This window comes from Prionailurus viverrinus, chromosome E2 (genome assembly GCF_022837055.1).
Source record: "Prionailurus viverrinus isolate Anna chromosome E2, UM_Priviv_1.0, whole genome shotgun sequence".
Lineage (NCBI taxonomy): Eukaryota > Metazoa > Chordata > Mammalia > Carnivora > Felidae > Prionailurus > Prionailurus viverrinus.
Window position 1 is genome coordinate 50687947 of NC_062575.1, and position 14510 is coordinate 50702456.

At 40.8% G+C, this 14510-nt stretch overlaps 1 protein-coding gene across 3 annotated transcripts in view; it reads right to left on the reverse strand.

Annotated features, from left to right (window-relative positions):
- Window positions 1-391: 391 nt before the first annotated feature.
- The window catches only part of ZNF112 (zinc finger protein 112), a 33732-nt gene continuing 19613 nt past the window's right edge, over window positions 392-14510 (reverse strand). For all 3 annotated transcript variants that reach the window (XM_047836690.1, XM_047836692.1, XM_047836691.1), the window contains 2 exons: window positions 10003-10098; window positions 392-3763 (listed from right to left, as the gene is read on the reverse strand). In XM_047836690.1, coding sequence (XP_047692646.1) covers window positions 1263-3763; window positions 10003-10098 — 2597 coding nt within the window. In that variant the 3' untranslated portion in view covers window positions 392-1262. The remainder of the gene's footprint in view (window positions 3764-10002; window positions 10099-14510) is intronic.

The window sequence follows — 14510 nt, forward strand, 5'->3', positions numbered from 1 at the left end:
ATATGTATAATTCTTTCCTATCATTATAGATTGATTCCTTACTTTCTATAATTCCATTTTTATAGGAACTTGGGAGAAATTTATCTATTTATTTCTGGTTTAAAAAATTACCCTCATTGTACAAATCCCTTTATATTAAGATGGCCTTATCACAAATTATTATTCTAAGTTTCCAGGTGGAAATCAGTCAGACCAGTGTCATATGTAAGAGATGAATCACTGGGTTGTACTCCTGAAGCCAAGACTACACTGTATGTTAACTAAGATGAATTTAAATTAAAAAAAAAAAAGTTTCCAATAAAAATTTTGACTAAAAACAAAAATCAAATCAAAAGAACTTTGACAGAAACGTGAAGACTAAAAAAGCAAAGTATTGTAATTTTGACATTTATTAAGAAAGTACTTTTCATTAGCAACCATTTCTGACACTTTGCAAATATTACAGGAAAACTCTGCCTTAACACACAGGGCAGGAGTAAAAAGTCAATTATGTAAAATGCAGTGCAACCAGAAACATTATTTATCAATTTGTACTGTCATTTAAAGTGCACATATGTGTACACACACACACACACACACACACAGCGCTAAACTTAAACTGATGGAATACTGTATAGAAAGAGACCAAATGATAAGAATTTAGCTCATCCCTGTTTAAGACAAGACAAAGGATGGGAACCAATCCCAACAGGGTTACAACCCAATTCGTGTAATTTCAGATGACAATATTGCTTGATATTCTACATTTCAAATATTTTCCCACTTGAAGTGCTTATGTTAAGGTTACTTGCAGGATTCCTCCTCCAAATACATTTTTAAATGATCTTTTTGGGGTAAATAAGCTTAATAAAATTTTCAAACATGACACTTTTATACATTTTTAGTCATTTAGTAAAAAGTACTGAGCACCTCCACTGAGTTATGCAATGTCATGGTTTTAAAAACTCAGTAAATAAGTGAAGCCCCTTTTCTCATTAAGCTTACATTAAACATAGATTTAGGCACGCTCTTCACTGTACTTTTGTTACTCTGGTCTTTTAAAAGCCCTAGTACAGGTCACGTGCAATGAATCTTAAAATTGTGAGAAAACCCCTTACGGAGACTCTCTTGTTAGATGTCTCCATAGTGTGGTCTCCTGACTATTGTGAATGTTGAGGCTGGGCAGAAACATTTTCATGAAAGAAATTTTGTCTACTATAAGAACTCTAGGGAGTGGAAAATTTCAGTTCCCATTTGAGGACTTCAAAACAAATATAATGGTTTTATAGATCTTCATTTCTGTATGGATTCTCTGATGAAGGATAATCCTTACCATACTCTTCGCTTTTATAGAATTTGTCACCACTATGGACTCTCTGATGAATAAGTAGACCTGAGCTCCAACGGAAACCCTTACCACACGCATCACATTTGTATGGTTTCTCTCCTGTGTGGACTCTCTGATGAGCCTGAAGGTTTGATCTCTGACTGAAGCCCTTTCCACACACCTCACATTTGTATGGTTTTTCCCCAGTGTGGACTCTGTGATGAGCTTGAAGACTTGAAAACCCACTGAAACCTTTACCACACTGTTCACATTTATAGGGCCTCCCTTCTGTGTGGACCCTCTGATGCGCTTGAAGACGTGAACTCTCACTGAAGCCCTTTGTGCATACCTCACATTTGTATGGTTTCCCTCCTGTGTGGACCCTCCGATGTGCTTCAAGACGTGAACTCTGACTAAAACCCTTCCCACACATCTCACATTTATATGGTTTCACTCTAGTGTGGACTCTTTGATGACCTTGAAGATATGCTCTCTGACTGAAGCCCTTCCCACATACCTCACATATATATGGTCTCTCTCCAGTGTGGACACTCTGATGGCTTTGAAGATAAGATCTCTGACTGAAGCTCTTACCACACTCATCACATTGGTATGGCTTCTCTCCTGTGTGGACTCTCTGGTGGGCCAGGAGGGTTGAGGCCTTACTGAAGCCCTTACCACATTCTCCACATTTATAGGGTTTCTCTCCTGTATGAACCCTCTGATGAATTTGAAGATTAAAGCTCCAACTGAATCCCTTCCCACACTCCTCACATTTGAATGGTTTTTCTCCAGTGTGAACTCTCTGGTGGCCTTGAAGGTGTGAACTCCGACTGAAGCCCTTCCCACACTCCTCGCACTTGTATGGTTTTTCTCCAGTGTGAACTCTCTGGTGGCCTTGAAGGTATGAATTGCGACTAAAGCCCTTCCCACACTCTTCACATTTGTATGGTTTTTCTCCAGTGTGGACTCTCTGATGGGCTTGAAGGTATGAACTCCGACTGAATCCTTTATCACACTCCTCACATTTATAAGGTTTCTCTCCTGTGTGGACTCTCTGGTGAACATTAAGAACTGATCTATGACTGAAGGCTTTACCACATGCATTGCATTTGTACGGTTTCTCTCCAGTGTGGACTCTCTGATGATCTTTCAGTTTTGAACTCCAACTGAAGCCATTCCCACAGTCCTTGTAAGCTTTCTCTCCGATGTGAATTTTCTGATGACCTTGAAGATATGAATTTTGGCTGAAGCTGTTACCACATGCATAATGTTTATATGGTTGTTCCCTAGTATGGACTATCTGAAGGTCCTGCAAATGTGAGTCCAGACTGAAGTTATTACCACATTCCTCAGAACTATAAGGAATCTCTTCCATGTGAACTCTATGCTGAATGTTAAGATTTGAGCTACAAAGAAAACCCTTCTCATATTCTACATCTGTGTATAGTTTCTCTCCAGTGTGGATTTTCTGGTAGACTTGGAGACAAGAACTCTGATTAAAGACATCCCCATTCTCCTCATATTCATGGGGTTTCTCCTTAGTATGGATCCTAAAAATACTATTAAGGTCTAAGCTATGATTGAAGGCTTTCTCATAAATATTGCATCTATAGGACGTCTGTCCCGTGTGAATAAGTCCACAAGTGTTGAGAGAGGAGAGCTGACTGAAGTTCTCACCATATCCACATTTATATGGCTTCTCTTCTGTATGTACTTTCTGATGGGATTGCAGAGGTGAACTCTCAAAAACACAATCATCTCTTCTATGAACACTTTGATGAATATGAAGAACTGAACTATAACTACAGCCCTTTCCACATGGACTATAGGTATGGGTTTTCCCTTCTAAGTGTAACTGCTGATAAACTTCAGAGTTGGAGTCGTCACTGAAGGCTTTTCTGTACTCATTACAGGAGTAGGGCTTTTGCCCCATTTTGATTAAGTCTTGATTAAGCAGTGAAACCTTCATGAGGTTTTCTCCACAGTCATGGCAGCTGTAAATTTTTTCTGATCTGTGTACTCCCAGGTTATCATTGTGTGGCGTGATCCAACTGGTGCTGTCACACTTACAGAAATTATTTTTCATCAAAATTTGCTGACACCTACACTGATAATTATGTGACTCTGTCAGATACATTTTCCTCCAAGAATGCTGGGCTCTCCAAGATGGAAATTCTTGACTTTTTATGCAATTGGAAACATCCTCTATATGAGTCAATATATAGTTCTCATCTTCGGGAACATGAACTGGCACTCCTGCCCAAACCTGGCAGGGGAAATCACCTGGGTTTTGCAACTGAGAAACATTCCTTTGAAAATTTTTCATGGCATCTTGACACCTGGTTAACCCGCCTGTACTTTGTTGCCAGGTCTTCCGGGAAGAAGGCTCTTTGGGGGAAATGTAGCTTAATCCCACTGCTTGACTACTCTCCATATTATGTTGACTCTTGGCTCCTATAATGATAAAGAGAATTTAGATATGTGCAGAAGTGGAAGTTTTTATTCAGAGACTTTAAGATTTTGCACTTAGATCACGACATGACATTACAAGAAAATTCATGTTACTATGTCTAAGAATACTTAGAAAATGGCTCTGGTTCTTCTTCAGTTGTATCAGGAATATAAGTAAGGTCCACATAATTCAAGCTACCTGTATGCCTCAAAATCAGGGCTTTGCAACGCAACCTGGAAATATCAAACATGGTGGCCCTGTTCAAAAGGTCTAGTAAAACCATATACATATTATTTATGGGTTTATCGTGGATTGCCTGGAGATCCCAAGAAGGGGGAATTCTCAAATTGGGAAGAATGGAGATTCAAGTGGACAAAAAACTTTTTTTCTCTCTGGCATGTGGGTATGGCAATGTTTTCATCTGTATGTGTGTTAGGAGACAGTGTTAAATACCGTGCAAAGGTAAACACGGACGTTTATGCATGAGGCATCATAGGGCCCCTATAAACTCTTTATCTTCATGCGAATAATAAATTCTTCTAAGTCACTGTAAGCCATATCACTTTTACCTCTTTTCAAAAGATATTTCACAATTAGCAAGGGCCATCGTATAGGTCAGAATGTGAAACACTGTGACAGAATTCAACTCCAAAGACATCAGGGGAAAAAAGGAGGCTGAGGGAGGTGAGCACAGCCAAGTTCCCTGGCACCTGGAGGTGTACTTTGAGGCAAATCACCAAAAACCAAAAGCTCAATGAACACTGACTTTGGCTTGTGTCCTTTTAGTGGAAAAATAATGTTCAGAAAATCTGAAGCACCAGAAGAGTTGAAGACAGGCACATTTGGGTAGAAATGGTTTGTCACTTAGTTATTAACACTCAGCTTCCTAGCAGACAGCGGATCCTCAAATCCAAGAGTACCTCCCTACCGACACTGGATTCAGCAGGGCTGACATCATAACATGTACCTTCCTAACACCCGGCAGCACATTAATTCTCTATAGCATCCAGAAAAGAAAGCAGTAAAACAGAACTAAGAGGGCATGAAGATATGTTGTTTTTCATGGGAAGGTGGTGGTGGCGATTTTGCCACAAGGCCGAAAAGCTGCATGAGAGGCAGGGCTACACTCAGGGTAGCACCTGCTGATGAGAAAAGCAAAGGTCGCAGGAATCTCTTCTGGATTGAGTCTTTTTAACTTTTAAACTAATCTCAAAACAGTGTATTTCTTCTTGTATAAAATCTTACCAGTAAACCCATACTATCTCCAACTTTATTTTTTTTTAGTTTTGCATTTTATTTTTTTTCCAATTAAAATTTTTATTTTACTGAAAATGTTTTATTAAGGTTAATTTTCTTCCATAAATTTTTTTTTAAATTTAAATTCAAATTAGTTAACATAGCGTGTAGTCTTGGCTTTAGGAGCAGAACCCAGTGATTCATCTCTTACGTATGACAACCTAGGGCTCATCCTGAAAAGTGCCCTGCTTAAGGCCCATCACCCATTTAACTCAGCCCCCCACCCACTTTGTCTACTATCCCCAACTTTAAAAAAAAAAAAAGAAGAGAAGAGAAGAGAAAAGAAAAGAAAAGATAAGAAAAGAAAAAAGAAAAGAGAAAAGAAAAGAAAAGAAAAGAAAAGAAAAGAAAAGAAAAGAAAAAGAAAAGAAAAGAAAAGAAAATGCCACACTGATGACTAGGGTGGCACTAGGCTGTGGGACACTGCAGTAACTTCAGGGTAACACTTTATGGCACATCCATACATAACGCCTCTCAATACTTCAAAAAAAGCCAAACACTTAGTGATGTCTCTGGCTTCTCAAAAGCAAAGTTTCCAGTTATTACACTAATATTTTATCACTTAAACATGAAATGCAGGGACATACCACAGGAGGCAGACAAAGTTAATAGCTTATATGTGAGAAGTTTGGTGTCCAGCTGGAGTTCATCATAATCCTCTAGTTTTGCTTGGTATCATCAAAAACACTCAGTATGCATCCATAAAGATACAGTTTAAATACTTTATATCTTTTGGGACTGACGTGGTGGCTTGAGGACATGAAAAGAGGCTTGCTGATCAAAACCCAGTTTTTTACAAAGCAGCTCTTTCAACAGAAATTTGTACATAATTTTTGATATGACTGTCTCAAATATTTAAGAGATTAAAGTTTCGTCTTGACCAGTGGCTTCACAATGTGAAAGTGTTACAGGAAGGGGAAAAAGGTCATTTTACTTAGTTTCAGGCTCTATGGAAAAGATCACACATTTAATGACATTAACTTTAATTTCCTTTAGCCAGTGGTGTGTACCAAAACACCTTGTCGTTTCCTTTCCCTCTCTCAACATTTAGGTTCTCTCTTAGTATCAATGGCAGGGTGCTGATAAGAAATTGTGTTAAATCAAATTCATAAACGAACTGAATAAATGAATTTGATGGAGAAAATATGCACTGCAAAAAAACACTAAAAGGTATTGTTAAGGTGCACCTGGGTGGCTCAGTAGGCTGAGCATCTGACTCTTGATTTTGGCTCAGGTTATGATCCCAGTCAGGTTATGGTCCCAGGATTGTGGGATCGATCCCTGCATCAGGCTCTGTGCTGTGGAGCCTGCTTAAGATTCTCTCTCTCCCTCCACCCCTCCCAAGCTCGCTCTCTCTCTCACTGTCTCTCTCAAAAAAAAATCTTATTTGAAGAAAGCTGAGAATTTATTTCATCTTCTTAGTAGTCCTTTAGCTTTAGAGGTTGAGAAAGTCAATCATTCCAACACCCTCTATGAACCAATTCAATAACAAAAATTTTATATGTGTTGTAAATACCAAATAATCCCTTTAAAGAGTTAGCTATAATGAATTAAGAAAAAAAAATCTCAGTTTAGATTTTCTTTTTCTCTTCTCCTTTAATATAAATTAGTCAAGAATATCAACTCAGGCAATCCAGGCTGAGATGAGCCTGCATTCTTACTGAGCTTTTTAAATAGTAAGAGAAACCAAGGCATTTTGCAGGCAGTAGAGGATAAAGTAACAATAATGTTTGGATTACAAATATTTACGAAGCTGGCTGCTCTCCTAACCACATCTGAGACTTAGCTCTATCAGAGTATATTTAACCTTTGAGGATTTCTTGTCTGTCTCCACTGCTTTACCCCATGATTAAATGAGTACTTTCTTTTTGGAAGGTTCTTAATTATCATTTCTTCAACAGATATAGGCTTATTCAGATCGTCTGTTTCTTCTTGCGTAAGTTTTGGCAAATCACGTCTTTCAAAGAATTGGCCCATTTCATGGAGGCTATCATATTTGCATAGAGTTTGTCCACAGTATTCCTTTATTATTCTTTTAATGCCCACAGGACCTGGGTGATGTCCCCTCCTTCATGTCTGATAATAGTAATTTGTATCCTCTCTCTTTTTTTCTTGGTTTGCCTGGCTAGAAGCTTACTGGTTTTAATGATTTTTCCAAGAGCCAGTCTTTGTTTTCATTTTTTTCTCCATTGGCTTCCTGTTTTCTACTTGATTTCTGCTCTAATTCTTATTATTTCTTCTCTTCTGCTTCCTTTGGATTTAATTTGCTCTCCTTTTTTCTAGTTTACTACAGTAGGACCTTAGACAATTGATTTTAGAGCTTCTCTTCCAACATATGCCTTCAGGGCTTTAAGTTTCCCTCCTAGTACTGCTGCCACCGCGTCCTACAAATTTTTATGAGCTGTGTTTTCATTTTCATTTAGTTCAAAATATTTTTAAATTTCTCTTGAGATTCTACTTTGACCCACGTATTATTTACAAGTGTGCTGTTGAGTCTCTATGCATTTCGGGATTTTCCAGTTACTTAGTTTATTGATTTCTAGTATAACTCAATTGTGATCTGAGAGCACAATTGTATGATTTCTATTTTTTTTTTTAATTTGTTAAGATGTGTCTTATGGCCCAGAACGTGGTCTATCTTGGTGGATGTCCCACATGAGCTTGAGAAGAATTCTCTCTCTAGTCATCCATGTGAAAAATGGCTCCAGCACCCAACATGCCACAAAGCTATAATTTTAGAATCGCAGTTTTAATTCAGTCCAAGGGGAAACATATAATGTATGAAAACAAGAACAGGTTATGTAGAGTGGGAGCAGAGGGGGTGAGATGCAGAAAACAAAGACTCCCCTTTATATTAGAGCATAAAATTGGCCAGCCTATCACAGTGTGAGATCTGATATCAGAACCACTATTAATGATCAAAAGTTACTAAGCATATGTGTAACTTAAAACACGGATTTGTCGGGGCGCCTGGGTGGCGCAGTCGGTTAAGCATCCGACTTCAGCCAGGTCACGATCTCGCCGTCCGTGAGTTCGAGCCCCGCGTCAGGCTCTGGGCTGATGGCTCGGAGCCTGGAGCCTGTTTCCGATTCTGTGTCTCCCTCTCTCTCTGCCCCTCCCCCGTTCATGCTCTGTCTCTCTCTGTCCCAAAAATAAATTAAAAAAAAAAAAATAAAAAAAAAAAAATAAAACACGGATTTGTCTTATTTTATTAGCAACGTGCCACTTTACCCACATTTTCTTTATGTCTGAAGTTAGTTAAGGCAAATGTGGTAAGTTTTCTATTAAAAAGTAAGTTGTGGCAAGGAATTGTAATTCTGGATAAACATGTCTGGCACACGTAAGACATCACCAAATATTTATGAAAGGTTGTGTTAAAACTTTAGGTGTAGTTAAGGTTAAGTTGACATATAAAGTTAAGTCACAATTGCAGCAATTATTAACACAGTGACGTTTGATATCCCAATTAAGCCATAGCAGAATTAAAATTATCAAAGGAAACAGAGAACAGCTGTCTGAGACCCACGGATAGGCATGGGAAGTTTCTCTGTTCAGTGCCAGATAAATATATAACATATGCAATAAATTTACATAATAAAATATATAAAAAATAAAATGGAATATGATTCAGCCATAAAGAAGAAAAGCATCTTGCCATTTGTGACAACATGGATGGACCTTGAGCCATTATGCTGGGTGAAGTATGTCAGACAGAGAAAGACAAACACCATAGGATCTCTCTTATATGAAGAATTTTAAAAACAACAAAACACTAAGCTTGCAGATATAGAGAAGAGATGGTGGTTTTGAGAGGGCAGGGATAGGGGTGGGAGAAATAGGTGAACTGATGGTTTTGCGGGCTTAAGTTTAAACAAACTGAATAAGAATTTTAAGGGGCGTCTGGATGGCTCAGTTGGTTAAGCATCCAACTTCGGCTCAGGTTATGATCTCACGGTTCATGGGTTCGAGCCCTGTGTGGGCTGTGTCTGTGCTGACAGCTCAGAGCCTGGAGCCTGCTTCAGATTCTGTGTCTCTCTCTCTCTCTCACACAAAAACAAATATTCATTTAAAAAATTAAAAAAAAAAAAAAAGAATTTTAAGATAACTGGGGCACCTGGGTGGCTCAGCTGGTTAAGCGGCCAACTCTTGAGCTGGCTAAGGCCACGATCTCACAGTTTGTGGGATGGAGCCCCGTGTCCACGCCATCAGTGTGGAGCCTGCTTCGGATTCCCTCTCTCCTCTCCCCTGCTGACACACCCTCTCTCTCTCTCAAAATAAATACAGTTTAAAAAAAAAAAAAAGAATTTTAAGAAAACTGTAGCTAGGTCAAGAGACTGTTCAGATGCTAGAGGATGAAAAGAGAGGACAGAACGGAAAGATAAAGAGCTGGGCATTTGAATAGGAAGTAAGTGCAAGAGTGTCTCAGTTGAAACCGCTGCGTGGGAAGAATCAGCTGTGATGTTGGCATGGATCACTTTTGATCCTGACTTTGGTTGACTGGCTAGCCTCAATCTTCTAAGAATAATGGCTACGTGTCTATAGATACTCAAGGACACCTAAATGATTAGAATCAGGACAGGCATTCATCAGAAAACAAACAACGCTCTGGAGTATCCCTCGATTGTGTGGATTTATTTTACGCCTACCAGCTGTCTCAAGGGGGCACTGAAGACAGCGAGGGCCATGCCTCTGTTTAACCAAGCCATTCATTCAAGGCAAAGAGAAAAGCAAGTCAAGTGAGCTGAAGCAGAAGCGTGACCATGACGGGTCTCCTGGGCAGCAGTGGGGCGGTGCGGAACAGAATGAGTGAGCGGAAATAAACACAGGGGAATATGTGAAAAGCCAGAGGAAGCTGAGGGGACAGACGCCTTAGGGCCTGACCTATTCTGACTCATGTCTTAGGAGAGGCTCTCTAGCTGCTGTGTTACTACAGGGCGGCTCTTACCTAAACACCCATCTCTCTGGGTTTCTGTCTCCATCATCAACAGCTTTTCTTCTCTCTCCAACTGGGATATAAGCTCTGGTTTGAAGGGCTGATTCCCTGTAGAAATGCAAGGACAGCAGAAGTTTTAAGTTTTGACGAAATCCAAGTGATCTTTTTTTTTCTGAATCATGCTTTTGGTGTCTAAGAACTCCCTGCCTAATGCAAGGTCATGAAGAATTTCTCCTGCGTTTCCTTCTAGAAGTTTCACACTTTTACATTTTCCATTCAGTCTCTTAACCATTTTGAGTTAATTTTTTGGTGAGGTGCGAGGCATGGATATGGGCGCATACAGAAGTCCAAATGTTTCAGCACCCTCTGTTGAGAAGACTATACTTTCGAGGCGCCTGGGTGGCTCAGTCGGTTAAGAGTCCGACTGCGGCTCGGGTTATGATCTCACGGTTCATGGGTTCGAGCCCCACATGGGCTCTGTGCTGACAGCTCGGAGCCTGGAGCCTGCTTCGGATTCTGTGTCTCATTCTCTCTCTGCCCCTCTCCAACTTGTGCTCTATTAAAAATAAATAAACGTAAAAAAAAAAAAATCTTTAAAAATAAAATCTTAGGGGCGTCTGGGTGGCTCAGTCGGTTAAGGGTCCAACTTAGGCTCAAGTCATGATCTCGCAGTTTGTGAGTTCGAGCCCCGGATCGGGTTCTGTGCTGACAGCTCGGAGCCTGGAGCCTGCTTCAGATTCTGTGTCTCCCTCTCTCTCTGCCCCTCTCCTGCTCATGCTCTGTCTCTCAAAAATAAATATACATTAAAAAAGTAAAAAAAAAAAAATTTTTTTTAAAGACTATACATTCTCCATTAAATTGCTGTGGCACCTGTAATGCATCTAAAATAGTTTCAGAGGGGCGCCTGGGTGGCTCAGTCGGTTAAGCATCCGACTTCAGCTCAGGTCGTGATCTCGCGGTCTGTGGGTTCCAGCCCCGCATCAGGCTCTGTGCTGACAGCCCAGAGCCTGGAGCCTGTTTCAGATTCTGTCTCCCTCTCTCTGACCCTCCCCCGTTCATGCTCTGTCTCTCTCTGTCTCAAAAATAAATAGAGGTTAAAAAAAAAATAGTTTCAGAATGGCTTGTTCCTTACCACTACAATAAGCAAATCCACTAAAAATTGTTCAAGATCCTGGTTTCATTCCTCTACCCCCCCCCCATTGTACCTAATGCTAAGGTGATATGATATAGTTACGTGCTATGTTCCTTAGCTATTTCCATAAGTTCTTTTCTCTCTTCAGGGTGGCTATGGTATTAGTTTCAAATATAATTTAACTTTTCTTTCAGCTTTAGACTGTCGCGCCTTCGCATTCTTCATTTTTTACTGTTTTTTTCTTATTTAATTTTTATCATGTGGTGAACTAGCATATTTTCAAGAGTCCAGACCAGACAGAAAGGCACACTCAAATGAATGTGACACACCTCTTCCACACTCTTACCTCCCACCCACTGTAAGAGACTAACTTCATGATTTTCTGATTAATCCTTCTTGGGTTTCTTCTTACAAAGACAAGCAGATATACATAGATTTCCTTATTTCCCCTTCGTTCTTACACGAGTTGTGGTATACTATTAATGCTCTTTTGCACTTTACTATCTTTATGTTTATTTACTTACTTATTTGTTCATTCTGAGGGAGAGCAAACCAGGGAGGGGCAGAGAGAGAAGGAGAGAGAAATCCCCAACAGGGTCTGTGTTGTCAGTGCAGAGCCTGACACGGGGCTTGAACTCATGAACTGTGAGATCATGACCTGAGCCAAAACCGAGAGTCAGATGCTTAACCGACTGAGCCACCCGGGCACCACTGCACTTTGCTATCTTTAGGGAAAATTTCTAGAAGCGAATTGCTGGGACCATTGCTGAATAACTGTCAAATTCCCCTCCTTCAGGACCGTATCATCTTGCGTTCCTACTTTCAATGTATGAGAGTGCTCTATTTCCCGCCACTTTGCCCAAAAAAGTATAGTGTTTGAATTTTTGCTAATCTCATGGGTGAGAAATGGTATTTCAGTATAATTTTATGTAACATTTCTCTTATTTTTAATGAGAGTGAAATATCTACTCCTATGTATGCATGTACTTACATGTATGTGAATGTATGCGTGCGTGCGTGTGCATGCACACACACACACACACACACACACACACACACACACACACACACACTCCTACCTGCTAGTTCTATCCCCTGAGGCCAAGAAACAAAGCCACCACGGTGTCAGTGACACTGGAGGCTAGGTATCCAGACCTTGTTGTTAAATACCACGCTCCAAGAAATGGATGATTCCAGAGCGAGGGTCAAGTAAAAGAGGGACAAAGAACAGCATGCTATGCCATCAAGTAGAGAAGTGCTCAAAACAAGGATGGGGGGATACTACAAAAGTCCAAATTTGGAGCCATTTTAGCACCCAAATAATTACAGTAATATTACAATCCATTAAAAAAAAAAGTCGCAAGTCCCTACAAATAAACAAATGGTTAAGGCGTAGGGGGCTCTTGCTTTACTGTAGAATGCCAAGAGCTGACTGCTAACTGTGAAGGAGGTACTAAGGCAGAAAATCATTTTGTAATGACCATGGTAAAGACTGGAGAAGGCAAGAATCATCACTGGATGCTGAATCTATAGGGAAATATTTGTGTAGTCTTAAAAAGTGTTGCCCTATGATTGCAAGAGAAACAAAGCAGTGATTTTATAGTGGAGAAATTGAATACCTTGACTGGGTGGTCAAAATTAGCACCACCGGGGCGCCTGGGTGGCTCAGGCAGTTGAGCGTCCGACTTCGGCTCAGGTCATGATCTCGCGGTTCATGGGTTCAAGCCCTGCGTCAGGCTTTGTGCTGACAGCTGGGAATCTGGAGCCTGTTTTGGATTCTGTGTCTCCCTCTCTCTCTCTCTCTGCCCCTCCCCTGCTCACATTCTGTTTCTCTCTCTCTCAAAAATAAATAAACATTTTTTAAAAAATTAGCACCACCCACGGGGGACAGACTGTGTGCCTCTATATGTGATATTCTCAAAAGGACTACCAATATAGAGTTCTAGCCAGAATGCATCATCTGAACCTAATTACAAGGGAAGTCTCAGGAATATTATATGCAAAATGGGGAAAGGGAATTATAGCGTTCTTCCAAAATGTCACTGTCATAAAAGACAAAGAAACTGTGTGGAAATGTTCCAAATTAAAGAAGATTAAAGAGACATGGCAGCCAGACTAGACTCGAGACTAGGCCTTGCTCTGGAGAGAGAAAAATCGGCTTTAAGGAATGTAAGTTGCTCTACTGTTACAATCAGAGCACAAATGAAAGATGATGTAAAAGTATTATATCTGCACGGGGAATACGTGAGAGAATATTGCTATTTCTACAAAATGGACCGTCTCGTGAAGAATTAACCATGCCCAAAGAGACACCTGGTCTCTGTCCTCAGCTCTTGGGAAGTGATCTCTAAGTCCTGGGGATTTCCTGTCTGTTGTGGGTGTCTTTCTCACCTGGAGGCCCTGGGCTACAATGTGACTTCTGGTGGGGCCTGCGGCCCACCTGCTATCGGCTTGATTTCCAGAGGGGCTGGAAACTAAGGTCAGCCTCACAGGTGTCCAGCCACATCGCTACGGCCAAACCGCAATAAAAGCTCTGGGCACCTTGGCTCGTGTGAGCCTCCCTGGCTGGCGACACTCCACGTGCAGGATGATCCGCCACCGCCGGGCACAGTTAGTGCTGTGCACGACCCCTCTGGGAGAGACTGCTAGGAGCTGGTGCCCGACACCCCCTGGGTTCTGCCCCAGGTGCCTTTTCCTGTGGCTGATTTTTTTTTTTTAATGTTTATTTATTTTTGAGACAGAGAGAGACAGAGCATGAATGGGGGAGGGGCAGAGAGAGAGGGAGACACAGAATCCAAAGCAGGCTCCAGGCTCCGAGCCATCAGCCCAGAGCCCGACGCGGGGCTCGAACTCACGAACCGTGAGATCGTGACCTGAGCCGAAGTCGGACGCTCAACCGACTGAGCCACCCAGGCGCCCCTTCCCATGGCTGATTTTAACCTGTATCCTTTCTAGGTAATAGAGCGGAACCGTGGGGATAACAGCTTTCAGGGCATTCTGAGAGTCCCTCTACCGAATTATTGAGGCCGAGGGTTATCTGAGGGACCCCTGAGCTTGCGACCGGTGTCAGACTGAGAGTAGCCTTGGGGACTCCCAAACTCTGCATACACACTGAAGTATTCAGAGATAAAGGGCCATGTCGTATGCAATTTACCCTCCAGTAGCTCAGAAAAAATTATCATACATATACATATGTTTTCATATATACACACAAATATATTTGGAGAGAGAAAAAATATTTTATTTTACAAAAATAAATGGGGTATAATGTTACTATAGGTGAATCTAGGTAGAAGCTATAGGGGTGTTCTTGTTTTCTACCTTGGCAAATGTTCTGTACATTTGAAGTTATTTACAAAAACATTTTCTAAAAATTTTGTTAATGTTT